General features: G+C 44.2%; 2 protein-coding genes across 2 annotated transcripts in view; both read left to right on the top strand.

Moving 5' to 3' along the window:
* prorp (protein only RNase P catalytic subunit) overlaps positions 1–8,658 on the top strand; it is a 24,976-nt gene extending 16,318 nt beyond the window's left edge. The window contains exons 7-10 of the mRNA XM_083634251.1: positions 4,789–4,893; positions 6,539–6,687; positions 7,191–7,389; positions 8,142–8,658. Of these exons, the coding sequence (XP_083490377.1) occupies positions 4,789–4,893; positions 6,539–6,687; positions 7,191–7,389; positions 8,142–8,267 (579 nt within the window). The 3' untranslated portion in view covers positions 8,268–8,658. The remainder of the gene's footprint in view (positions 1–4,788; positions 4,894–6,538; positions 6,688–7,190; positions 7,390–8,141) is intronic.
* Positions 8,659–10,805: 2,147 nt separating this feature from the next.
* On the top strand, positions 10,806–23,536 carry psma6a (proteasome 20S subunit alpha 6a). The gene is made up of 7 exons (XM_083632653.1): positions 10,806–10,983; positions 11,408–11,502; positions 14,735–14,816; positions 15,266–15,421; positions 16,826–17,004; positions 21,377–21,471; positions 21,923–23,536. Exons 1-7 carry the CDS (start codon positions 10,908–10,910, stop codon positions 21,978–21,980), a joined length of 741 nt encoding a protein of 246 aa, XP_083488779.1. The 5' UTR covers positions 10,806–10,907; the 3' UTR covers positions 21,981–23,536.
* The last annotated feature ends 2,039 nt before the right edge of the window (positions 23,537–25,575 follow it).

Raw genomic sequence — 25,575 nt, 5'->3', positions numbered from 1 at the left:
TCCCAACCTTTTCCAACTCAGGGCCCACTTTTATGTCTCAAAAATGTTCGCGGCCCACCTCCGACCCCATAAATACAAAGGCCATATAATGCGTTCTCAGAGCACTTTTTTATTGAAAATTGAACATAAAGGACTGAACTGAATACAGGAGAAACATGTTGGAAGCTCCACAGTCACTAACACAGCACCTGTAACATGTTGCAACACCTTCAGTATTACAGTTTTCAAGGAGCTGTCCACACACACATACACACACACACACACACACACACACACACACACACAGACACACACACACACACACACACACACACACACACACACCAATCATTCAAGGAGCTGTCCATCAGCACCACACAGATGTCAGAAATGACAAGCAAGGGGCTGTCTGTAACAGGCTAATTAACAAATGATTAATAAATAACGGTATCCTTCAACAATGGAAAAATGCATTCTCATAACAATTTGACATCCAATATCAGATCCAAACAAAATCCAAATATCAGAAGAAAGCTCATTAAATCGATAGGGTTACAAATAAACACAAACCCAATATAAAGATGATGTAAAGATGAAACTTCAATTCAAGCAAAAGCAATAACATCAAAGAAACAAAAATCATACTTTTTCAAGTATGATTTTTCAAAATCTTTCCAAAAAAAAATAGATTTTTTTTTCTTCAAAAATCATACTTTTTTGGAAATGATTTGGCGGCCCACTTGCAATACCTTCGCGGCCCACCAGGGGGCCGCGGCCCACAGGTTGGGAATCACTGCACTATGCTAATCAATAAGCAGTCAAAGCTTTACATGTAGCCATGTGTGTCTTTTTACTACAGCTGCGCTGGAACTATTATTAAGTAGGGGGTGCTGTAAAGAAAATTTTAAGTTTTTTGGACTTTCATCCATATTTAGAAGAATATTTAATTTTAAATTAACATTAGGATTATACTGTTGTGATGTCATTATTCAGTATCTTCTCCTTTTCTCACTCACTTTCATGTAAGCACCTGCTCTCCCTTTAGTTGTTTTACACTACAACAGACAGCAACACAGGCATAAACACTGAACTTATTATTATTATTATGGAAAACCAGATTATGATGAAAATCAAACACTTTTGAAGAGAGAGCATATGAAATAAGATTAGAGCTGGGAAGCACAAACTGTTTTTTTAATGCATTTTGTTGGTGGTATAAACATAAGACAGCCAAATCCAACAATTTCGAAAATCCCATCTCTTGCCACCAGGGGTGCTGCAGCACCCTCAGCACCCACCTTCCCGCTCCCTTGTTTTACTATGTAAAGAATTAGCTGCAACACTCATTTCCCTGTGAAGAATAGTCTTCTAATGTGTTATTTTAACTCACTTTGGTTCAGTAAGGGTGCTTTCCCACTGGCGCCCCGGTACCGTTCCCGAGCACACTTGTTCCCAAATTGACCACAGTTTCAGAACATTTGACGTTCCGTTCTGCGCCTGGGTGCGCAACGGGGAACCATGACAGGATCCACTGGATCCACTTGAAAAGGTGGTCTGGGGAGCGCTTTAGCGTGCCCGTTCTGCGCCCGCTTGTTCGAGTGTGAAAGCCAACCGTTCCGAACCACATAGACAACAAACGGGCGACGATAAACTCCAGGCATAGTTGATGACGCAAGTGCATTCTGTTCCATTTGCGAGCGCGGAAGAAATGCTGTAATGTGAAAGCTGACCAGCGGGGGAGAGGGGAGGGAGGGGCAATCTTTCCCAAGTGCGGAACAGAACGGAACGAAAGCAATCGTTCCCAGTGAGAAAGCAGCCTAAAATATGTTTAATTAATACGTTAATATGTTTCACTGCAATACAACAGTTCAGTCATAGGAAATAAAAATGGGGCTAAATAAAATGCATATATAGAGTATCTGAAACTAAGTCTAACTCAGACTACTCTACTATGATTACGACTAACTGCTCCTGTACACCTTGCAGTCAACAAATGCATGACAAAGAATATAATAGGCTCAATGATTTGTTACCTCTGCCACGGAGTTGTCTGTCTGTCTGTCTGTCTGTCTGTCTGTCTGTCTGTCTGTCTGTCTGTCTGTTTATCATCAGGATCTAAAAAAGTTATGAACGGATTTGCACGGAACTTGGCAGAAAGGTTGGTCATGGGCCACCTTTACAAGTGATTAACTTTCCACGCCCATTGGCCAAAAGGGGGTGCTGTAGTGGGCATGTTCAATCACAAAAAGGCGCCTAACATCCAAACGGATTCACTTAACACCACGAAACTTTGCAAAAAGGCTGCTCATGGGCCAAGGACAAACTGATGAACTTTCCACACCCACTGGCCAAAAGGAGGCGTGGCATTGGGGATATCCAATCACAAAAAGGCTCATAAGTTCCAAACAAGTTCCATTCGAACATACCTCTACACATACAGTAGGTATAGGTAGTGTTTGTTGTCAGGGAAGTAAAGAGTTAGGTCTGCAAATAACCATTATTTTAATTAGCTCAACTAATCGATTAGTCTGGTCTATAACATGATGCAAAATAGTGACAAATATTGATCGCTTCTCCCCCCCAAGCCCAAGATGACATCCTCAAAATGTCTTCTTTTGTCCTGACCAACAGTCAAAGATAATCAGTTTAATCATATAGATTATAGAAGACTAAAGAAACCAGGAAATATTCATATTTAATCAGCTGGAACCAGAGAATTGTATTTTTTTCCAATTTTTTTATTGTCTAAACTATTAATTGATAATAAAAAATAGTTGGCAATTTATTTATTTATTATTGTTTTGTTATTACTAAATAGGAAATATGTGCTATATACATATAAGTAGGCTAAGTAAAATATAATCAAACATCATAAAGAAAGAAATCTCAATATAGTGCATGATAGTTTTCATAATATTATAGTATATGTGATTATGGCACACACATGTGGGAGACTACGCTCATGTACGTATGCGTAAATGCTTGTGTGCGTGTGTGCAGTCATATTATCCCTCCCCAGTGGCACAATGAGCTGGTTTCACATATCAGTGCTGGAAAGTCCCTGGATAATTATACTGGACTCTCTCTGCCCCCCCCCCCCCCCCACTCGCACATGCTCTCTCTCATTCTCTTTTTTCTCTGCCGACTTTCTCTCACTCGTTTCTTTTCATCCCTCATCCCTCACCCGTCCTCCATCGGCCATCTTGTGCTCTACATTCTCCCCTCCCCCTACCTCACTCTCTCTGGAATAACCCCCACCCAACGCACGCACGCACACAGACACACACACATACACATACACATACACATACACATACACATACACATACACACACTCTACCCCACCCCAGTGTGAAACCACACTGGTAGCAGGTATTGTGTCAGGTGGGTGAGAAATGGGTCTGCAGTAACCCTGACTCAGACATTGAATATGTATAGACCCATTTGAATATGTATAGACTCATTTGAATATGTATAGACTCATTTGAATATGTATACAGTATAGACTCATTTCCACGCTATTGTGAGTCTCACCTGAAACTCAGTTGACTTTTGAGTGACACATAGTCACATTTTGTCATATTAGCTTCAAGCTAATATGCTAATAGCTTGTAAACATCAGTCTAGGTTCAATATTTAAAGCAATACCGGTATTCCACTTAGTTTTAACATTGGGGTTATAATATAAACTACTCACCTACTCACGCAGCTTGACTAGTGTGTCTAGCGTTCATATTTTTACTTGCTATTCATTTGAATGAGCCAGAGAAATAGAGGGAAAACTGACATTTAACACGTTGGTGCACGGATTCAACAAGGATAAGAGATTTTTAGGGGATTTTCTATTTTTCTGAATTTGTGTTTATATTGGTGGTTGTTTGCCTCATGATGATCACTGAGGTCATTCATCCTTACATAACTTCTTACAAGTCTGAGTAAAGCACAGTCATCATGCTTCAATATACATGGATTACTCATGGTTATTCCTTCTCAATTAGCTCTCCTATCAAACTGACACTATGGAGGCTAAACGATTTTAAACGATTTTAAACGATTTAAACGATTAAACGATTTTCAGACGGCAGCCCGTCTTTATTGTCACACAACACACTACAACACATGCACGGAGGGCCACAACACACACATGCTGACGGTGGCCGGTGAAATTTGTCCTCTGCATTTAACCCATCCTGGCTTTGTCCTTTCCTCCTGGGGCAGGCCAGGAGCAGTGGTCGCTTTCTCGTACAGCGCCCGGGGACCGACTTCGGATGTTGTCGTCACTGGTCGGATGACGATGACGATCTGATCTTCTGCATGTTTTTAGTGGGGGGGTTATACGGAGGAACCCCCCTGGGGGAGCACGGGGAGAACATGCAAACTCCACACAGACAGAAAGGCCCTTACGACGAGATACCCCACCTGGGCAGTAGGCACTGAAGATATGGGGGGGAACACAGCCACAGCGCCCACAGTGTCCCAGGCGAGAATCAAACTCAGGACCTTCTGACTGCGAGGCGACAGCTCTACCACTGAGCCACCGTGCCCCTGGTGCCACCGTGCCCCTGGTGCCCAAAACATGTGGGATACACTGTTGTTTTTAACAGTACAGGGGGAGATGTTTTATTATCTTGCCCCCATCTCCACTGATCTCTGACCCCCCCCCCCCCTCTCTCTCTCTCCCTCTCTCTCTCTCTCCCTCTCTCTCTCTCTCGCTCACTCTCTCTCTCCCTCTCTCTCTCCCTCTCTCTCTCTCTCTCCCTCTCTCTCTCTCCCTCTCTCTCTCTCTCTCTCCCTCACTCTCTCATGAAGGAGTTGGCGACGTTCAAGAGCTTTGTGAAGAAGAAGCCACCATTTGATGTAGTCGTAGATGGACTCAATGTTGCAAATCTCACCAAGGGCAAGCAGTCAGAGACGGTGATGCCAGCAGCTGATCACACACACACACACACACACACACACACACACACACACACACACACACACACTGCAATTTGAAAGGGGATAACCAAATGTTTAAAGGGACAGCTCACCCTAAAATCCAAAATACATATTTTTCCTCTCACCTGTAGTGCTATTTATCCATCTATATCATTTTGGGATAGTTGCCTGAGTTTTGGCGATATCGGCCGCAAAGATGTCTGCCTTCTCTTGAATACAATGGAACTGGATGGCACTCGGCTTGTAGTGCTCGAAGCACCAAAAAAATATATTTGAAAAACTCAACAGCATTGTCTCTTTCCAGAAATCATGACCCGGTTACTCAAAATAATGCACAGACTTTGTTGTGAGCAGTTTCATGTAGGAACTATTTTCTTTTGCAGTCTCATGTAGGAATGTAGGGACTAGCTAACCGCTAGCGGGTGTAGTTTGGTCAAAAGAAAATAGTTCCTCCATGAAACTGCTCACAACAAGGTCTGTGGATTATCTTGAGTAACGGGGTCATGATTTCTGGAAAGAGACATTGCTGTTGACTTGATCAAATGTATTTCTTTGGCACTTTGAGCACCACAAGCCGAGTGCCATCCAGTTCCATTGCATTGGAGAGAAGGCGGAAACTCTGCGGCTGATATCTCCAAAACTCAGGCAACTAACACAAAATGATATACCGTAGATGGATAAATGGCAGTACAGGTGAGAGGGAATAGTATTTTGGATTTTAGGGTGAGCTGTCCCTTTAAGGCAGAAATGAGAGAGAAAGCAAGAATTTACCTGTCTACCCTGTATGTGTGTGCACTGCACATACTGTACATGCATAGACACTCAGAAGGAGTTTTCAAGTTGAGTTTTTAGAAGTTTCTTCCTACTTTTGTGTCTGTCCAACTCTGGGGCTTTTCTGCCTGTTGTGCTATGACTAACCATACTCTGTGTGTGTGTGTGTGTGTGTGTGTGTGTGTGTGTGTGTGTGTGTGTGTGTGTGTGTGTGTGTGTGTGTGTGTGTGTGTGTGTGTGTGTGTGTGTGTGTGTGTGTGTGTGTGTGTGTGTGTGTGTGCGTGCGTGCGTGCGTGCGCGCGCGTGCATGCATGCAGAGTTGGGGAGTTGATCTTTATTCCTGGCCTATTTTTGCAACACCTAGCCTACTTGTCTGCCTGCCCACACGTCTGTGTGTGGTGGCCGAGTTGACTGTCAGTCTGTCTCTCTGCTCTAAACCGTCTGTGCTTCAAACTGTTTTTTACATCAGCAGAAATTCCTTGAGAGAGAAGGGGATACAGAGCAGAGAGACAGATCAACATATTTCACTACCTTGCTGTGTTTTTAAAGTAATAAATGCCAGCATTTTCATATAAATAAACTTATGTTTTGCTGCTCTTTCGATTGATATATTGATATACCTGCCTGTCTGTCTGTCTGCCTGTCTGCATCAATTTTTCTCCTCGGTGGGTTGACCAAGGAAACTGCACATGGTCATTGAGCAGTGGCATAGGCAGGGACTTACAAAGCAGATTCTTCCATTACCCCAAATTTATTCTGTGTGTGTGTGTGCGCATGCTTGTGTCTGTGTGTGCGTGTGTTTGTGTGTGTGCGCGTGTCTGTGTGTGTGCGTGTATGTGTGTGTGATCAGCTGCTGGGGGTGGTGTGTGAGCTGGAGCGTCAGGGCCAGACGGTGCTGGTTCTGGGGAGGAGACACATGCTGCGGCCCTCCAGGTCCTGGGACCGACACAACATGGCTCTGATCCAACAGAAAGCCCACTGCTTCTTCACTGACAACATGTGAGTGAGCAGCTGCCAACAGCACAGTTTAACACCGGGGACCGCTGGCCTGGCAGATAGAGACATGAATACAATGTTTTTCAAAATGTACTCATTCACTGGGCAAAATAAGAAAACTACTTCAACTTATGTTAATGTAAACCATGCCATGTTTGTATTTATGTCACATTTTCTAAAAAGAAAAGAGGTATTTAGCATTTAGTCAAGCATGGAGCATTTGGGCATAATTAAAGCATCATCTTATCGGCCTGTCATATCAGCAGAAATGTTCCTTTTAAACCTTTATCGGCCGATACCGATGACATGCTGATATCATCGTGCATCCCTCGAAGAAAGAACGTGAACTCACAGCGCATTGTACTCCACATGTGTATTTTTATATATATATATCATCATCATCAACCTTTATTTAATCAGGCAAGTTAATTAAGAACAAATTCTTATTTTCAATAACGGCCTGGTATAAAGCACTTACCTCACATCTGTACTTGCTTGTCTGTCAGTTCGGAGGACGACCCCTTCCTGCTGTACGCCGCGTTGCATTCAGGGAACCACTGTCACTTTGTGAGCCGGGACCTGATGAGGGACCACAAGGCCTGCCTGCCGCACCCAGCCACCAGGCGGCTCTTCTTCAAGTGGCAGAGAGGCCACCAGCTGGTGGTGGACGGACACGTGGTGCCAGGCAGGAGGGTCCGCTTTCAGGTGAGGAGGAGGAGGGGTGGAGGGTCATAAGAGGGAGGAGAACACGTATCTTAGATACAGTGTGGATCGCACACAAGGGGGTCTATGGGAGACCAGCCGGGCAAATCACCCGTCACCCCTAACCTCATCAAGGTAGGCCAGAAACGGGTCCCAAACAACTAGAAATCTCTTAAGTGAGTTGGTCCTCAGGAACCTGAGTCTCTCCATCCGTATAACAGAGATCATGTCCGCCAACCATAGCTGAAAAGAGGGTGGAGAGGGGGACTTCCATTCCTGCAGAATGAGTTTCTTGGCAACGATTGTCCCCTGTGTCAGAGATTGCTGCACAGCCGTAGGGAAGTCCAAGAGAGAATGGTCTTGCCGTAAACACCAGCTTTTATGCTAATAAAAATTAGAAGCCCGTGGCACCAGGAGTTTACCAGTGTCTACCGTTGTTTTTTCTTTTCATTTTCCCCCGGCCTGTATTTGGGGCTGGCCTTCCTTTCGCCCCCGGCCACTATCAGAAACCTGGCTTCTAATTCACTGCCAGTACCAGCCACTTTTAGTGGAAATATGGTACTTTACTTATAGTATCAAATCTACATTTCTAAAACCGCTAAGCATAACACATGGCTGCCTTTTTAATTAGCTGAATGTTGGCTGTCACTGACTCTGTGTGTGTGTGTGTGTGTGTGTGTGTGTGTGTGTGTGTGTGTGTGTGCGTGTGCGTGTGCGTGTGTGCGTGTGTGTGTGTGTGTGCGCGCGCGCTTCAGAGTATTCCCAGCTACGACACCATAGTCCAGACAGCAGGAGACTCTTGGCATATTCCCTATGATGACACGGACAGGAGCACCTATGAAGTACCACAGAGATGGCTGTGCCTTACCAAGAAGCACTGAACACACATGCACACACGCGCACACACACACACACACACACACACACACACACACACACACACACAAACTGGAAGCATCACATTTTGGTGCTAGATCATCTCCTCAATCACAATTTCCTTTCCTCAATCATACTTTGATTGTAAATGTGGACCTGTAAATAAAATATTTGTTTAACAAACACGATGGCAGAGCCCATACTTTTTAAAATATGAATATATATAAACAAGGCCAGGTCGACACCTGGCATAGGGCCGGCATGGTATCGTCACCCATGTGGCGAAAACAACAGGAAAAGTCGTGTAATAATGGATGACAGAAGAACATGGAAGTTAAAATGCATGTTTTGAGTCTTCATCATACTTTCTGTGGTGTTCAAAGATATCTGGGGAAGGCTGCCTCAACTGAGTTGGTGCTGATTCTGCTGGCATCTCATTTGACTAAATAGAAAATGAGAAAATGTGTTCAGTAGAGCGCAGAATATAATCGTTTCTACTTTAGTATAATCCTGAGTTTGAGCTTCATCATTAAGTGCCAGATTTACAGTTAATGTTATGTATGTATTATTTTTCACAATAAAATGTACAGTAGGCCTATGTGGTATGTGGTGTCAAGTGTTTTCTTGTTTGTTCATACATGTAGGTGAGTTTTTGACAATTAGTATAACATTAATCATGGATTATTCTAAATAAATAAATAATTTTCAGTGTTATTAAAGCTTTTACACGGTAATATGCAGTAATCTGATGTCCCTTATACTTAGTGTATGTGATTTCTTTAACAGCTAACGTTATACAGTTTGCAACCTCATATCACTCTTTTAAACACCGTCATGACTCAATAGCCTACCTCCTTGGCAGAGGTTAGGCGCTCGCCTCGTCAAACGACGCTGAAAAAAGTTTGCTTCTCACAAAATAAATCACACTCACTTGACTTGACGTTATCACATTCGCTAAACTGTCACACTTTGTACTAGTCAGATCGTCTGTTGGAGAGATGCTTTGGCAAGTGGATGTGTTGTGTCCCTTTTGCCTGTGTAAACATCGTTTTACAGATGGACAGCTTTGTCACTAGACACAGACAGGCAAGGCAGAGAGGGCGGGAGGGAGGAAAAGCCAGCAGCACCCCACACACAATTTACAGGCAAAATCCGTAGAGATTCAACACATTAACGTTGCTTCCCATGGTCAGAAAAAGTCGCCAGATTTGTCGCTAGTTGCCTTTGAGAAATAAAGTCGCCACGTGGGTCTGAAAAGTAGATGAATCTATCGACAAAGTCGCCAAGTTGGCAACACTGCATGTCGGCTGAACAGAGGAGTGGAGTGGAGAGTGGAGTGTTGTGAGACAGGGGAGGGCGGACTTGGCATGCCCACAGGGAGTTGAAACAGACAGCAAAGCTGCAGCACACAGACTCCGGTGGAGAAACAGAAGGGGCCAGGGGTAGGTGGGGCGGCCGCCGTGGAGACATTACCGTGTGTGGAGTCGTGCATAATGTGTCCGGCGACAGAGGGGATGATATAGGCCCGGCTGCCGGCCCTAAAAAGGTTTGATGATGATGATGATTATTACATAGTATTCTATGTTATCACAACAATACAAAGGGGCAGCAGGGTGGTGAGAAGGGAGACCGCTTCAAGCAGAAGGCCCTGGTTCAATGTCCCGTCACAGCAAGAATGATTTTCAGGCACAATACATTTGTATAGTAGTAGCCTAAAAATAAATGTTATTTTCTTCTTATCCTATTAGTTTATTGATTTGTCAATTATTAAAAAATGTTTTTACCCATATTTAACCAGGTTGGTCCCATTGAGATCAAATATCTCTTTTACCAGGGAGACCTGGCCAAGACAGCTGCATAAAAAGTTACAGACAAGACAATAGGAATATAGAGCAGCATATACAACTAGGCATCTTGCGCGCTACACGCGCTCGATTCCTAGGCTCGCCCGCTGCGCAGGCTCATTAATTTTGCCGCGGCGTGGCCTCGCCCGCCCTGCAGCTTCCCGAGCTGGCCCTGCAGTTCGCATACGCAGCTCGGGCGCTGCGTGGCCTCGCCTGCCCTATTGGCAGGCGCAGCCCACATTTGCTCAACTTTGCATCACTAATGATGTCACAATGCCTATGACATCATCAGTGATGTCATAAAATGATTTTGGTCAATAATGTTGTCACAGATGACATCACTGATGATGTCATAGACATTGTGGCATCAGTGGGACAAAAATTTAAACAAACAGTGCCCACTTGAAACAAACCATGCACACATGCTCCCTTTTATATAATTCCAAGTTATGGTATATGCGAGCCCTGCAGCTCGACCGCTGTGCGGGCTCGCATTTGCATATTATGTTGGATTAGATCATAAGATATAGTGTTTCCCCCTTTCTTTTCTTTCTTTTTAACATTTTCTTTAGTTTTATATAATATGAGGTATGCAAAACCCTGATATTACACACAGTTACAGTAGGTGGCGGTATGCACATATACACGTTGGTTGCGATCCGCCATTAAAATCAGAGAAGAAGAAGAAGACAACACTTCCGGGGAGGGTCTTTTCCATGTTTCTCTTGTGTTGGCAGCTAATATACTGCAGTAGTTTCAGCTTTATTTGACAGCGGTTCACCTCAGTTGTTTCCAGCTGCTATGTCTCGGGGGTCTACTGCGGGATTTGACCGTCACATCACCATCTTCTCACCGGAGGGAAGACTCTACCAAGTCGGTCAGTACTGACCTGCTCTGTCATCACCACAGGCTAGCCACAAGCTAAGCAAGCTATCAGCCCTTAGCCCATTCAGTGTTAACAGTTAGCTAGAAAAATAACTCCTACAACAAAATAACTCAGGCATAACATTACTTAACATATGTTAACATAGGGTTTATGTAGGTTAAATAATTTGCAAACAAGTTAATACCCTGGGCTCGGGGGACCCAGGCTCAGCTAAACATACTATGATTAAAACAACCAGTTATAAAATGGCAGATCTTTTGCAAGTCATCATAACCATGGACTGGTTGTGTTAATGGCTGACCTGGGTTCAGTAAATGCACTAGTACTCTATCAAGTGAAACTAAATGCTGACCCATTACAGGCTGTATAGATGAGTACTGTTGCAGCTAATGTTGTTTTCCATGTCTGTCTCCAGAGTATGCCTTCAAAGCCATCAACCAGGGAGGACTGACCTCGGTAGCTGTCCGAGGGAAGGACTGTGCTGTGGTCGTCACACAGAAGAAAGTCCCAGTCAGTACCATTGACACCCCCCCCCCCCCCCACACACACACACACACACACACACGCGCAAACACACACACACATAGGGCTTTCACACCGGCAGGGCTCCGTGCCGGTTCCGGTTCCAGAACCCTAATCTGAACTGGCCGGCGCGTTCAGACCAAAAAAATAATTGGTTCGGAACCTGAAAATTTGGTTCTCAGCGGAACCAAAAAATAGTTGGTTTTCCTTGGGAACCGTGACATCATCAGTGGGCGTGTCTCATTCTAGGCTGTGAAAACGAGCAGGAAGGAGAAGAAGGCAGTGACAACACAGAGAAAAATAATTTGCAGTGGTCTCCTGAGGAAACCAAATGTTTAGTGGCGATTTGGGCATCTACCGAATCTCAAGAAAAGCTAGAAAGCAGTACAAGAAAGAGCAAGTCATATGCTGAACTTGCAGAAGAGAGGGCCAAGGCTGGGTTCACTCGAACGCCAGACCAAATAATTAATAAACTTAAAAAATAAAAATAAAAATGAAGGACTACCGAATAATGTCCTCCCACTTTGGTTCCGCTTAAACTGGTGTGAACACGGGCTGGTTCGCCAGAAAGCACCAAGGTTCTGAGACTCCAGAACGGAGCCAGAGCCAGAACCAGAACCGTGTCTGTCTGAAAGCGGTGACAGAGACAGGGGTGCTTGTCTCACCTCCATCAGTAAGAAAACCACAGAAGATCACATTGGATTTTTCAACTAGCATGTAGCATAAAATGCATGCGTCACACACAGATTGCTTTATTACACTCACCGCCACTGGAGACAACAAAAACTATAGAGCTGTTACCAAGCTGTTATACTGTTTCCAATCTAAGAATGCCGCGGCCCACTTTGAAATCTCAAAATCTTCCTGAGCCCACCCAACTCTTATCACAACTCTGATCAACACATGAGACTAAGATGAAGTATTTCCCTATATATTTTTTATTTCATTAACAGAGCATGTGAACTTGGGCGTTATAATTAATAATCCATCCACATACAAAAATTGGGGCAAAATACCCAAAAGCCAGATTGCTAACATTTCTCGCCCCTTACTCATCAGAAGTATTTGCGTGCATAACACATTGAGACAAAATGTGATGAGCAACAACAGAAAAAATAAAAGAAGAATGAATCCACAAGCTATTAATGCTATTTAGGCTGTGAAAAATGCTACCTTATTTGTAAAGGGGAGACTCATGGGTAAATAATGTACCCATTTTCATTCAGATATCTTGGTGAGAGGCCCAGGGACCCCTTTGAAAGTTTTTCCCTCGCCAAAATTTAGCCTACATTTGGTGTGTATTTATCCCCTTTCCTGACAAGCTAGCATGACCTGGTTGTTGGTACCAGTGGCTAACCTCTGATGATGCGGAAGTGAATTGAAAAGCTGTAGTTCTTCGAATGGCCACTTGGGGGGCGGGGGCAGTAGGCATTGTCCCCATGTTAAAATGCCCGACTTTGTAACAGGATTAAACATCTTTCCAGTTAGGGGCGAAACACGGTTTTGGTCTATATAGCTAATTTAACCTTTTCATAACAACTGTAGGGGGGGGATTTTTTCTATAACTCGCCCGTTTGGAGTAAAATAGATGATATAAAAGGGGGTGATTGACAAGATCGCCTGTCCAGTGATCGCACAGCTTGCCGATCACCGACCAATAGCAGGTGGAGCTGCGGGTCTGGGAAACCCCCATCTCACGTGAGCTGCTCAAGGAGTCAACCCATTCCCTCCCACTCTGCTGACGAAAAATCAAGATGGCGAGGTCCAACGAATCACCTCCAAACGGGAGGCCAAAATCAATGGGATACTAGCTCTGTCCCTATTTTTAGGTTAGTGGTTGGTACTTCATCTAACTTCTTGATTGCCTGCGAAAATCGGGAGTGATGGCAGACCACTCGCAGCCCTCCTGCAGTACCTCCAAGGCCCACACTTCAGCACTGCGTGTACAGATAACATAGAGAGCAGCATTTGTCTTGTTAATAGGAACATAGTGTAGATCAAAGTAAGGGCTGTCCCCGACTCCGAATTCTGTCAGTCGAATCGGATTTGGCTGTTCAATACGAAAATTTGACTATTCTTTTATTTTAATTTTTTTAATAAGACTATCTGGAAATCAGAAAATCCATTGGCATGAGTTGGTTGGATTTGTTTTTCATTTTAAGCGGCGGTGCAACCGCTTCTATAAGTGACTTTGTGTGTATGAGCACAAGATGTTTCACCTGAAAAGTGACCTGAAGTCACCTGGGCGAATCCATCTCGTGCTGTTGAGTGACATCACGAGATGTAGTCTCGCGAGATCTGGCGAGTGATGTCACCGATGTCACACAATTGCACAACTGTGATGTCATCAGGCACTCATGATGTGATCTTATCTTAGCCACAATTTGTGACGGAAGTGATGTCAGTCGGGCAGGTATGTGTGGGTGTGTGGGTGTGTGGGTGTGTGTGTGTTGAATGCATTTTCATTTGCCCAACTGTGATTTCACCTGAGATTTGGGTCTGGATTGAGGCAACAAGGAAGAGGGTGTTTGTGAAGTGATGTCACTTAACTGGAAATGATGTCACGCATTTGCTGACTGTGATGTCATCAGGCAGTTGTGATGTCATCAGTGATGTCACCCGAGCGAAATGGGTTAAGTGTTGTATGTGTTTGCGCCGCTTCAGCACATGGGTGTGATTTTTTTATTGGGACTTGGTTTTACGGTATTAATAGGCTGATACTCATACCAACATAGGCTATATATCACAATCCATTGGGAGAAACCAAGCAATTCTCTGTCAAATCAGACATTCAGCACCCCCATATAGCTGGAATGGAATGATCCTTGTTTCATAACCACATTTTGCGACTCTGAGATTAGCAGTCGAATCAGGCTCCTTCGAATGAATCGTTGACGTCGACAATTTGGGGCCACCCCTAGATCAAAGGAACAAAGAGTAGATCAAATTGAGTTCATTTTAACAACTTATCGTTTACAAGTTGTTCATGTCAAATTTTGTTTACATGTTGCGAAGTGATGCATGGTCTTCTTGTCGCACATACTGATCACTAGTTTCTTAGTCAATAAATCAGCTAATAGATAGATAGTGATTTAGCGGCATCATATTTCAGATTTTTCTAATGCTTACGCTTCAGTCTTTGTAAACTATTCACTCTTTACATCACATCCTCACTGTCAGTGTGCTCTGTTGGAAATGTCTTTGTCTGGTGTCTCCTCAGGACAAGCTGTTGGATTCCTCTACAGTCACACATCTGTTCAGAATCACAGAGAGCATCGGCTGTGTCATGTCTGGCATGACTGGTAAGTCAATGCCCTTCTCTATGTTGGCTGATTGTTGCCATTGTTCTTATTAGGAGCTGGAAACGTGTCCTTCATTATAAATAGGATGTCATTTCAGAGCTACAGAGATACAATCAGTGTGTAATATTAGTCTGGTGCCTACTCTCCTTTCAGCATCACAGGGATCACATGACTCAATTAAACTACCTATCCGTTTCAAAACGGTATGAAACATGTTGCCTCTCTGACGGCTAAGAAAAGACCCGTCTGTTGCAGATTCATCATATAGCAAAAACTATTGGTCAGACAAGTGGTCAAAACCTTCAGCTTCTGTCCTTTCTTAGTTATTGAAGCCATATCAATTAAGTCAGACATTACCTTTGTAATCACTTCAGGTGCTTTGATTGCGTTCAGCTTATTCACTCACTCACTCACTCATTTGTGTGAAATGCTTTTTGTGTCTCTCTCAGCGGACAGCAGATCTCAGGTCCAGAGGGCGCGGTACGAGGCAGCTAACTGGAAGTATAAGTATGGCTATGAGATTCCAGTGGACATGCTGTGTAAACGGATGGCTGACATCTCCCAGGTCTACACACAGAACGCTGAGATGAGGCCGCTAGGCTGCTGTGAGTGGAGTTTGTGTGTGTGTGTGTGTGTGTGTGTGTGTGTAAGAGAGAAAAATCCCTCTTCTTTTTGGTGTAGAGGTCTGCACGGGTCTGGAAATTAAACCGGAGCTCACAACGTTCAGGTATAGTCAAAGTCATAGCCTTGTGGTGTGTGTATTTTTTTGGTCATTCTATTTTCTTCTCAGATGCAGAAATTTAAAAATCCACATCAACATCTGCAGTGTTTGTGGTTCAGAATACAGTTTGGGTAACGCACTGTTTGTGGTTCAGAATACAGTTTGGGTAACGCACTGTTTGTGGTTCAGAATACAGTTTGGGTAACGCACTGTTTGTGGTTCAGAATACAGTTTGGGTAACGCACTGTTTGTGGTTCAGAATACAGTTTGGGTAACGCACTGTTTGTGGTTCAGAATACAGTTTGGGTAACGCACTGTTTGTGGTTCAGAATACAGTTTGGGTAACGCACTGTTTGTGGTTCAGAATACAGTTTGGGTAACGCACTGTTTGTGGTTCAGAATACAGTTTGGGTAACGCACTGTTTGTGGTTCAGAATACAGTTTGGGTAACACACTGTTTGTGGTTCAGAATACAGTTTGGGTAACGCACTGTTTGTGGTTCAGAATACAGTTTGGGTAACGCAATGTTTGTGGTTCAGAATACAGTTTAGGTAACGCACTGTATGTGGTTCAGAATACAGTTTGGGCAACGCACTGTTTGTGGTTCAGAATACAGTTTGGGCAACGCACTGTTTGTGGTTCAGAATACAGTTTGGGCAACGCACTGTTTGTGGTTAAGAATACAGTTTGGGCAACGCACTGTTTGTGGTTCAGAATACAGTTTGGGAAACGCACTGTTTGTGGTTCAGAATACAGTTTGGGCAACGCACTGTTTGTGGTTCAGAATACAGTTTGGGCAACGCACTGTTTGTGGTTAAGAATACAGTTTGGGCAACGCACTGTTTGTGGTTCAGAATACAGTTTGGGCAACGCACTGTTTGTGGTTCAGAATACAGTTTGGGCAACGCACTGTTTGTGGTTCAGAATACAGTTTGGGCAACGCACTGTTTGTGGTTCAGAATACAGTTTGGGTAACACACTGTTTGTGGTTCAGAATACAGTTTGGGTAACACACTGTTTGTGGTTCAGAATACAGTTTGGGCAACGCACTGTTTGTGGTTCAGAATACAGTTTGGGTAACGCAATGTTTGTGGTTCAGAATACAGTTTGGGCAACGCACTGTTTGTGGTTCAGAATACAGTTTGGGCAACGCACTGTATGTGGTTCAGAATACAGTTTGGGAAACGCACTGTTTGTGGTTCAGAATACAGTTTGGGCAACGCACTGTTTCATCATCCTGCATTTCTTTCCACCCCTCCCCCCTTGTTTCCTGGTTTCCTTCCTTCAGCTATGATGGTGATAGGAGTGGATGAGGAGACGGGTCCTCTGCTGTATAAGTGTGATCCAGCCGGTTACTACTGTGGCTTTAAGGCCACTGCAGCCGGAGTGAAACAGACTGAAGCCACCAGCTTCCTGGAGAAAAAGGTCAAGAAGAAACTGGACTGGACCTATGAACAAACCATAGAGGTATGGGAGACACACACACACACACACACACAACAATGTAGACATGTAGGGCCCTATCTCCGCAACGGCGGTCATTTTGCGTTAATGCCTGTTTCGCGCTGGAATAGCGCCTCGCAAAGCCCTAATTGTGGGCGTGTCGGCCCGCTGCCCTTCGCGTCATCTCGGCGCAAACCTCCATAGGTGTGTTTATGCCCAAAACAGTATTCACAAGGTGAGATCACTCCCCTTAAAAGCCACAGCGTCACCGCCATCACGTCTGTGACAGCAGCTTCTTTCTTGCTGAGTGCAAGCAGAGAAACGGAGTGAGAGAGAGAGAGGGGGGGGAGAGAACGAGAGAATTGGAGGATGAACCAGTTCGGATTCATAACAAAAATTGATGCTGATGGAACGATCCATTTGAAACACAAAGGGCCGCCGCGCAATTACACAGTGATGTCCCAAATCGTGCGCTTACTGTAATTAGACATTTCATTCATATATGCTATAACATACACATTTAAAAATATGCGTTTCTTTAACACATTCACTGCCAGCCGTTTTTCAATACTGTAGTTAGCTTCTGCCAAGGTTTTTTTTGAGGATTCTGGCTCATCTTTCAAGAGCCGAGGATTCGTTTCTGTTAGGATTTTGTGAACACACAATATCTCAAAAGAACTAATAGAATGTGTGCTTTCTCTGTCTAAAAGAGTTAGTTTGTAGACTTAGTAGTTATGTAAGCATTAGCAGTTGAATACAGCATGGTTTCAACGTCTGAAAATTTATTCTGAGATAAACGGCTTTTTGTGAAATTCGATAGAACAGTCACTTTAACCATTCATTTTTGGCATCAGTAAGACGTCAGACATCTAAACAATAGTTTTGAACAGTAATTTTCTCCATAACAGCAGGAAACCCCCTTCTGCTTCAAACTCCTCCCTCCGTGGGCGTTCTCCTCCGCCCCCCTTGGCTCTGCAGCGGGTCTGTCACAAACGAGTTGCTGCTGCCTGGCTGCTTCCTGGCAGTCTGGATGGGGCTCGCTGGATGGGGCTCGCTCGTTTCTTGGCGTTTCAGTTGAGAGCTCTGATGAAGATCTTGCGATTCTGCGCTTATTTATGCTGCGTGTTTCAAAGTGTGCACCCAGTCTATTCTTGGAACCCCCCACCGTTGCCACCGCTGTGCGTCAGTGTGAAAGCGAAAGCGTTTTCGCCATCCATTTTACAGTATGAGAACGGCTTCCTCGCGCTTTTCCCTGCAGTTTTGGCTCGCCTCTTCCTACTCTGGAGAGACATGTCGCCACTCAGTGGGTCGGTAAAATAGATTAAACACATTCAATACCTCCAATATTTGTATAGGAGACGTAAAAGGGTTGGATCCACGTCCCACCGTCAAAATTTTTTTTTTTTTTTTTAAGCCGAGATATCTCGTCATTGGCAGTCAACCGTTGGATTGTGTAAGCCGAGATATCTCGTCAATGGCAGTGAACGTGTTAATAGGGTAGGAATGTGTGATATTTTAATTCTAGCCTATTTCAATAGCCTATGTCAGAGTTGTCCACTCTGGTTAAGCCATTGACTGCGGTCACGCCATCCGCGCTGTGGAGAAGCTGGTCTTGCATGCGTGCAATTGCAGGGAAAGAGGTTACTGTACTGGCCGGACAGGTGTTGTGCCAAAAAGTGATTTGCGTGTTGAATTTGATTAGGGGAACGAGGGTGTGGCGGGGGTGCTTAAGTGTGGGGTGCGCAGGTTCGGCTAGTGCGCCGGGTCCTGGAGGAGGGTCTCCCCCGGAGAAGGTGGGAGCTGGGCCGGGTAGGCAGGCTGGGTGATGGGGGTGGGTCGGTGCCCTGGGTGTTTTGGGCCGGCCATGGGGCTCACAGGGTGGGGAGAGGCAGCGCTGTGCGCGGTCCCACGGAGCGAAATCAGTTTCTGGCAGCAAATCACTTTTTGGCACAACACCGTCACAACTTTCTCAAAAGCAATCTACCTCACACCACAGACCTGTATGGTCAGGAATTATGTAGCCTAATAAAACCATAACAAATGAATTCTCATTTTTAAATTAAGGTGTGTTTTTACTGCAATGTAGGCTATAGTTGAAAATCAACGTGGCATTCTGAGGAGAGAAGAGTGTGTGCAGGCGAGAACCCCCAAACCTCTGTTTACGCTCGGAACATAGCGACGGTATCTTCGCCAGAGCGCAAAATGACACTTGCGAGAGGCAGATAATAGGCTAGAGGCCCACGGACACGCCTGGGCCACGCCTACACCTGTGTCTGGGCTTAGATCCCAGCGCAAAACTGGATGGTGGAGGCAGACGATAGCTTAAGACGCAGGGAAGATAGCAATAAGAGACGCGCAAACGGCAGCGCCGTACGAAGGTAGGGCCCCTAGACTCTACATGTAGACATGTAGAGTCTACATGTAACACCAGACTTTTTACCACGTGCGTGAGCACGCTGGTCAACTCGCCAGAAATTCAATGAGGATCACTCAGTCAGTCATAGAAGGAAAAGGACGCTTCACTCTCGGGGACGCTCGGTGAGTTTCACTCTCGTTTCCCGAAGGGGGGTGGGGGGGGTGTTTCAATACGCCTGACCCCGCCTGCTTGGGACGCTACCTTCATTTCGACGAGCACACACTGACTCACACACATGCCGCTGCTGTGGGAGGAGACGTTTGGGGGGATGGCGTTGCAGGTGCGTTATCAGCACCGCCGACCAAAAGCCATCATTTACCCGGGGAGTCGGGACGGTTTCGGAGGTATCTCGCCAGCTGGGCGAGTTAAGTTTTAACCCTCATTTCATTCATGTTGCGTGCATCATTCCCTCCTTGCCCCTGTATGTTGTGCGTAAAAGGAGAGGAACAAAAGTCTGAGGGTTTTACTGTGGGCGGCAAACTTACCTGTGGGTACTGTTAGTAGAAGTCATCTCTCTGTGGCCAGTGTAATGTGTTTAACCCGGGCATTTTGGGCTAGCCCTTCTTAGTAGCCTATCTTAGTTGCTGTGGACTGTATTATTGCATGCTTTGAGTGCTGCCATTTTTACAAAAACAATAATAGCTGCCCCTCTCATTCATGCTATAAAGCCCTAAAAAAATAAAAATAATAATAATGGTATTGGTGATCAGAAATGCATGCAACATATTGGGTACCTGTGATCATCATTGGAGAGGGAGACTCTCACTCTCTCTCACACACACACACACACACACACACACACACACACACACACACACACACACACACACACACACAGTCACACACACACACACACACACACACTCTATCAGAGGCTATTTGAATATTGGCGGGATGTATCCTTTATCTCACCCTGTTGTATCTTTTCTTTCGTCATGACACTATGCAAGAATTAACACAAATTACATGGAATAATAACAATTGCTACAATTTCACATCACTCCATCCATGGCTGTACCCCATCTAGCCACAACCCAGGGATGCCTGCGCCCGCGGTTGCCACACGCCGCACGTGGTCTGGGGCCGAATTTGCCCTTGTTATTTTATTTTTTTTGACCTTTATTTAACCAGGTTAGTCTCATTGAGATTAAAAACCTCTTTTGCAAGAGAGACTTCTCAAACTCATGGGGAAACCTGGTAGACACATTATCACAGTGAGACCTAAAGAAAGCCGTATTGGTTGGAATGTCATGGACATTTGAGCTGTACTCCAGACAGGAAGAGTCTGGGAATATGATCAGTTGACTGGGGAAATCGGGGAATATGGGGAAATTCTACAAATGGTCGCTTTAATTAGCAGGAATTTAATTCCCAGCTTATTTCACATTCACTGCATTAGCTGAAGGTTTTTAGCTGTTTTTCTCCACCAGGAATATAATTATTTAGACTAAAACAATAGTATTCCCAACATTCGCTGTGAATACCTAATAAGCCAGGATGGAAGCACCTTTATAAGATGTGGAAGTGTGCCGATCGAACAGGAAAGGTCATGGTGGGAGCCATGCCACCACAAAATCTGATCTGTGGGTAGGCCACTGACTATAAGTACCTCATACAACCCCATGTCAAAACACAGCTATCTCTTTAACTAGTGACTCAGCATAAACTGGTCTGTTAAATAGTGACTCAGCAAAAACTGCTCTGTTAAATAGTGACTCAGCAAAAACTGGTCTGTTAAATAGTGGTATGTGAGTCTTTCTTTCTATGAGTCTTTCATATACTGCTACATAACTGCAGCATAAAAGAATGCACACACATCTACAGTACAGAAACACACTTGGATATACTTGCAAACCCAAACTGACATTGGGTTACTCATGCGTGCACAAGTTGTCATTCACTCACTTCTGTTTCCAAATGTCTCTTTCTCTCTGATGCTGAACCTTTTCGCCTCTCGTCTCCCCCTTCGTCCCAAAACAGACCGCCATCTCCTGTCTGTCGACCGTTCTGGCCATCGATTTCAAGCCCTCTGAGCTGGAGGTGGGAGTTATCACTACAGAAGAACCTCGATTCAGGTGAGTGAGAGGGAAAATGTCCTCAGCCACAAGTGAGCAATCTGATCCTTGTTGTAAAACATGTTCAAGTGTTGAATAAGTTCAAAAGAGGCAAGGATAACAGATCATTAAATGTGAAATCAGTAAGGCCCTGCAGCACACAGCAGGTTTTTTGGGGGAAGCCGCTTGCAGCTTGTTTGAACTCCTGCATCGGCATCCTGGTGCTAAAAGCTGAAATGTTAACTTTTGGTGCTTTTAATACTAAAAACATGCAAAGATTAGGAATGCGCCACAGTCCTTTTTTTATTTTTTTAAGAAACCATTGTTGGAAGTAAAGTTCCCCAAAAGCATGGGTAAAACCATAGTAAGTGCTCACATGGGTGCGGTTTCTCTACATATTATGGGCATGCAAAATCTGGCATAATAAATCCCCCATCATGCGTGTGTTAATATGTGTGTCTGTGTGTTCCAGGGTTCTCTCAGAATCTGACATGGACATTCACCTGATGGCTCTGTCCGAGAGAGACTGAGGAACCCAGGTGGCCGTTTTTGCCGCCACCTTCGCTGTCACCCAGAAATGAATGATGCACGGTAACACCAGAAAAGCCGCACCCTCGCACAAAAAACTGGCGAGTCGGTATTGTCCAGTCAGGATATGGAGAGTACAACACGTGCACAGATTGAGCTTGAGTCAGACACAAAGCAAAACAATGTAGTCTGATTCTTTTGGAGATGCACTGTATGTGTTCCTATGTGGTTCTCATACTTTCTCATGTCAAGGATCTCTAAACTGAATCAAATTAGTCCACGGACCCTATCTGATAAGATTTTGTCCCAGGATCCCCCATCTGATAAGAGTTTTGCTTTTAGATGTTTTATTACAGAAAGTGTATGAAACCGATGACTAAACAGTCATACATTCTGTCATTGTGTTATTTATGGATGGAATGATAGTGAAAATAAATGATTCCCCTTTTTGCTGGGGGACCCCTGGAACCCCCTCAAGGACCCCACTTTGAGAATCACTGAATTCTAGAACACATCTTGACTTTATGGGGTCTGACATCTTGTTGCTCAGTCGATGACATGTTGCACCACAGCGCCCTCTTTCTGGCTGCAGTGTAGGCCACCAGGAATGCCGCCTTCAAGGACTGGACAGCGTTTTTATATCCTTATTATATCATCATCATCAGTATATAAATGGGAGCAAGTGGGCTCTGTCAGTTAACATTTTTGTCCCACTGATGATGTCACAATGCCTGACATCAGTGCCTATGACATCATCAGTGATGTCATAAGATGATTTGGTCAATAATGATGTCACTGATGACATCACTTATGATGTCACAATGACATCATCATTGATGATGTAAGAGGCATTGTGAGATCATCAGTGACAGTGATGTCATCAGTGATGCGAAAAGGTAGCAATTGTGCGTTGTGCATTCCAATAGAGCAGGCCCCGAAATGAAGAAACAATGCAACACATGCAGATATTGAAAAACTAGAAATAAATTGAGTCGATGACTGGACAGTGACATCAGCAGATTCAAAGATGGGGGTGTGGTAGTTTGTACAGTGATACTTGATAGCTCTTCAAGTATAATAAGATGTCAGCCAGGACCCAGTGGTCCAGCAGGGTCTCAAAACGGTGCTTCCCAGCCATCTTTTTTCCTCTGGGCTGCCACAACTCCCAAGATCTGCTTCCGAGGCGTGACGCCCCGACGTCGCCCAGCTTTGGGAACCGCTGGTCCAAGATGGTGTTTCTGCTCTGATGTGCAGAGCAGCGACTTCCACTGCGACATTGTGGTCGTCACCGGCACCCTCGTGTTTTGAGTCTGTTCGTGTCAATGTCTGTGTAACGTCGCTGAATATTTAACTTCTCCCCTTCAACTCTCCCCCTGCTCCAATCCTCCTCCTGCCATTGCTGTACATTACTGCAGTTCTATTAAAATACAGTGTTTTTTGACAAACTGTAAAGTTGTCTTTTCCTTAGACGTCTCTGGGGGTAAAGCTGATGTGGACTTTGTATTGAAAGTGAACTGAATGCAGCCAGTTGAGGAAGTGGATTTTCTTCAGAATTAAATTATTGAAAGGCAATGTCATTATAAATTGCAATTTGTACTTACATTTGATTTGATTTGATTTAGAATAGGATAGAGACAGTCCGCATGTCTGGGAACGCCCATACAGGCTCTAGGAACGCCCACAATAGACGCTGGGTTAGCCTGGGGGCGGGGTCATGGTCGGGTAAATTCCCCCGTTCTATCCATTCAGCAAAGTTAGAATTTAGCTGATATCCCAGCCCAGGCAGACACGATCGGGGATTTAACCACTGCAGTAAACGCACATCTGAGCAGACGTCTTGTGTTCTGCTCTAGAACCCCCAAACATGTAGTTTAGAGCCACAGCACCGTCTTTTGGTGAGTCAGCCCATGAGATATATCGGCGGTTTTACCCCACTCGCGCGCCAGCCGTTTAACATTTTGTGGGCGTTCCCAGACATGTCTCTATCATCTTGGTTGTACCAGAGTCTGTCACCGCCTACTTCCTGCTTCAGCTACGCACCAGCCTCGAAAAAAATATGAATGGTGGTGAATGGCGAGACTATTTTTTTAATCCCATTTTAATTGTGCCATGAAGTACACATGATTTTCCTCAATTCAAAAGATAACTTTAGATGTCAAAGCCGCAGTTTGTCGTAAAACTGAAATGTAAAATTTAGTAATTTAGTGTTTTGTGAAACTGCTCAATCAACTACTGTACATCTCTCTCGCACAATATCCGCCACACCAACACCAACATGGCCTAGTGGGAGAGACGTCACTTATGCGACTGGTTGTGTGATTTACAGGGTTCCTAAATTCCTACCTCCACAAGTATGGAATTTGATTTTAGTATTTTCCAGGTCTGTAAAAGTATGGAAAAAGGAAAATAGTATGGAAAAATATTTGTCCCCAAGTTGTTTGCAGGGGTCATATTAGTCTATAACAGTTGAGATATTCTCATACATTTCAGAGCCAGTCCTCTAGTATATTGTTCAAATTCCTAATTGTCAGTTCAACTCTAGATGACACAAAAGTTCTAACTTTGCTTTAAGTCCAGAAAGTTTAAGATAATAAATATATGGCAATTCCTGTGTTGTTAGTTCTATGGTAATAACTTGCCATTCTGAACAATCTGTAGTTACAACAGTTTATATGCTAATTTATGCACATTTAATGATATATTGCCTAAATTGCATATTATTTTTTAGAAAAAGTGTAATCCAAAAAATATTTCTTTTAATGTGAAGATTAAACTGGTAGAAATTCATGAGGAAGAGGATATCTTTGAGGGGGGGGGGGGATCCCATTCACGTAAAACTTTTTTTTTTGCCATTTTCGGGGTTTTTGCCCCGGATAGAGGTTTTGGCATACATCCCAAGTAGTTCGCAGGGCTCATATTAGTCTATAGGACGAATCAGCGTGACGTCACTTGCCACCCAGAAATGCGGAACCCCGCAGTTATTACAAGTCATACGACATGTGCCAAAAAACGTTAATATCTCAAAAACTCTACATCACATCGCTTATATTTTGACATTCTGAGTGAGAGCAGAAGTAGCTCAAGAGTTTGATGTATAATGTTGTGTGTTGTCAGTTTTTAAAATGTAAACAGTCAGCCGGCTAGAGTCAGACACTCAAGCTCGGGCTCCATAGGGTTCCATTGCCACCCAGTGACACGGTTTGTTTACAAAAATGCTGCTCGGCTGATCCCTCGTATAACAGTTGAGATATTCTCTCCTAAATGAAGTGCATACATCCTCCTAGACTAAGGTCTACATTTTTCAGTTGCAAAAGAAGTCATTAAAAGTCTTAAAAAGTCTCCAATTTAACTTTGACCCACATTGATTTGGAGCACAAAGCTGAGCAGTAAGATGATAATGTAATTTTAAAGAAATCTATAAACATCCTGTTACTCAGCGGAGATTCCCTTCTTGTCGGCTGAGAAGCAGGAATGTCGGGAACAGCTGACTGTTCTGTTCTGGGAATTTCCTGTTGCTTGCCCTTTAGCCCCGCCCTTCCTCAAAACTTCCTGATTTAGTCAATGATAGCAATATTAACCAATATTATCCAGCTCCGG

Source organism: Poromitra crassiceps (assembly GCF_964638095.1).
Source record: "Poromitra crassiceps genome assembly, chromosome: 3".
Taxonomy (NCBI): Eukaryota; Metazoa; Chordata; class Actinopteri; order Beryciformes; family Melamphaidae; genus Poromitra; species Poromitra crassiceps.
Note: the sequence above shows the minus strand (reverse complement) of the source record. Positions and strands in the feature narration are given on the sequence as shown.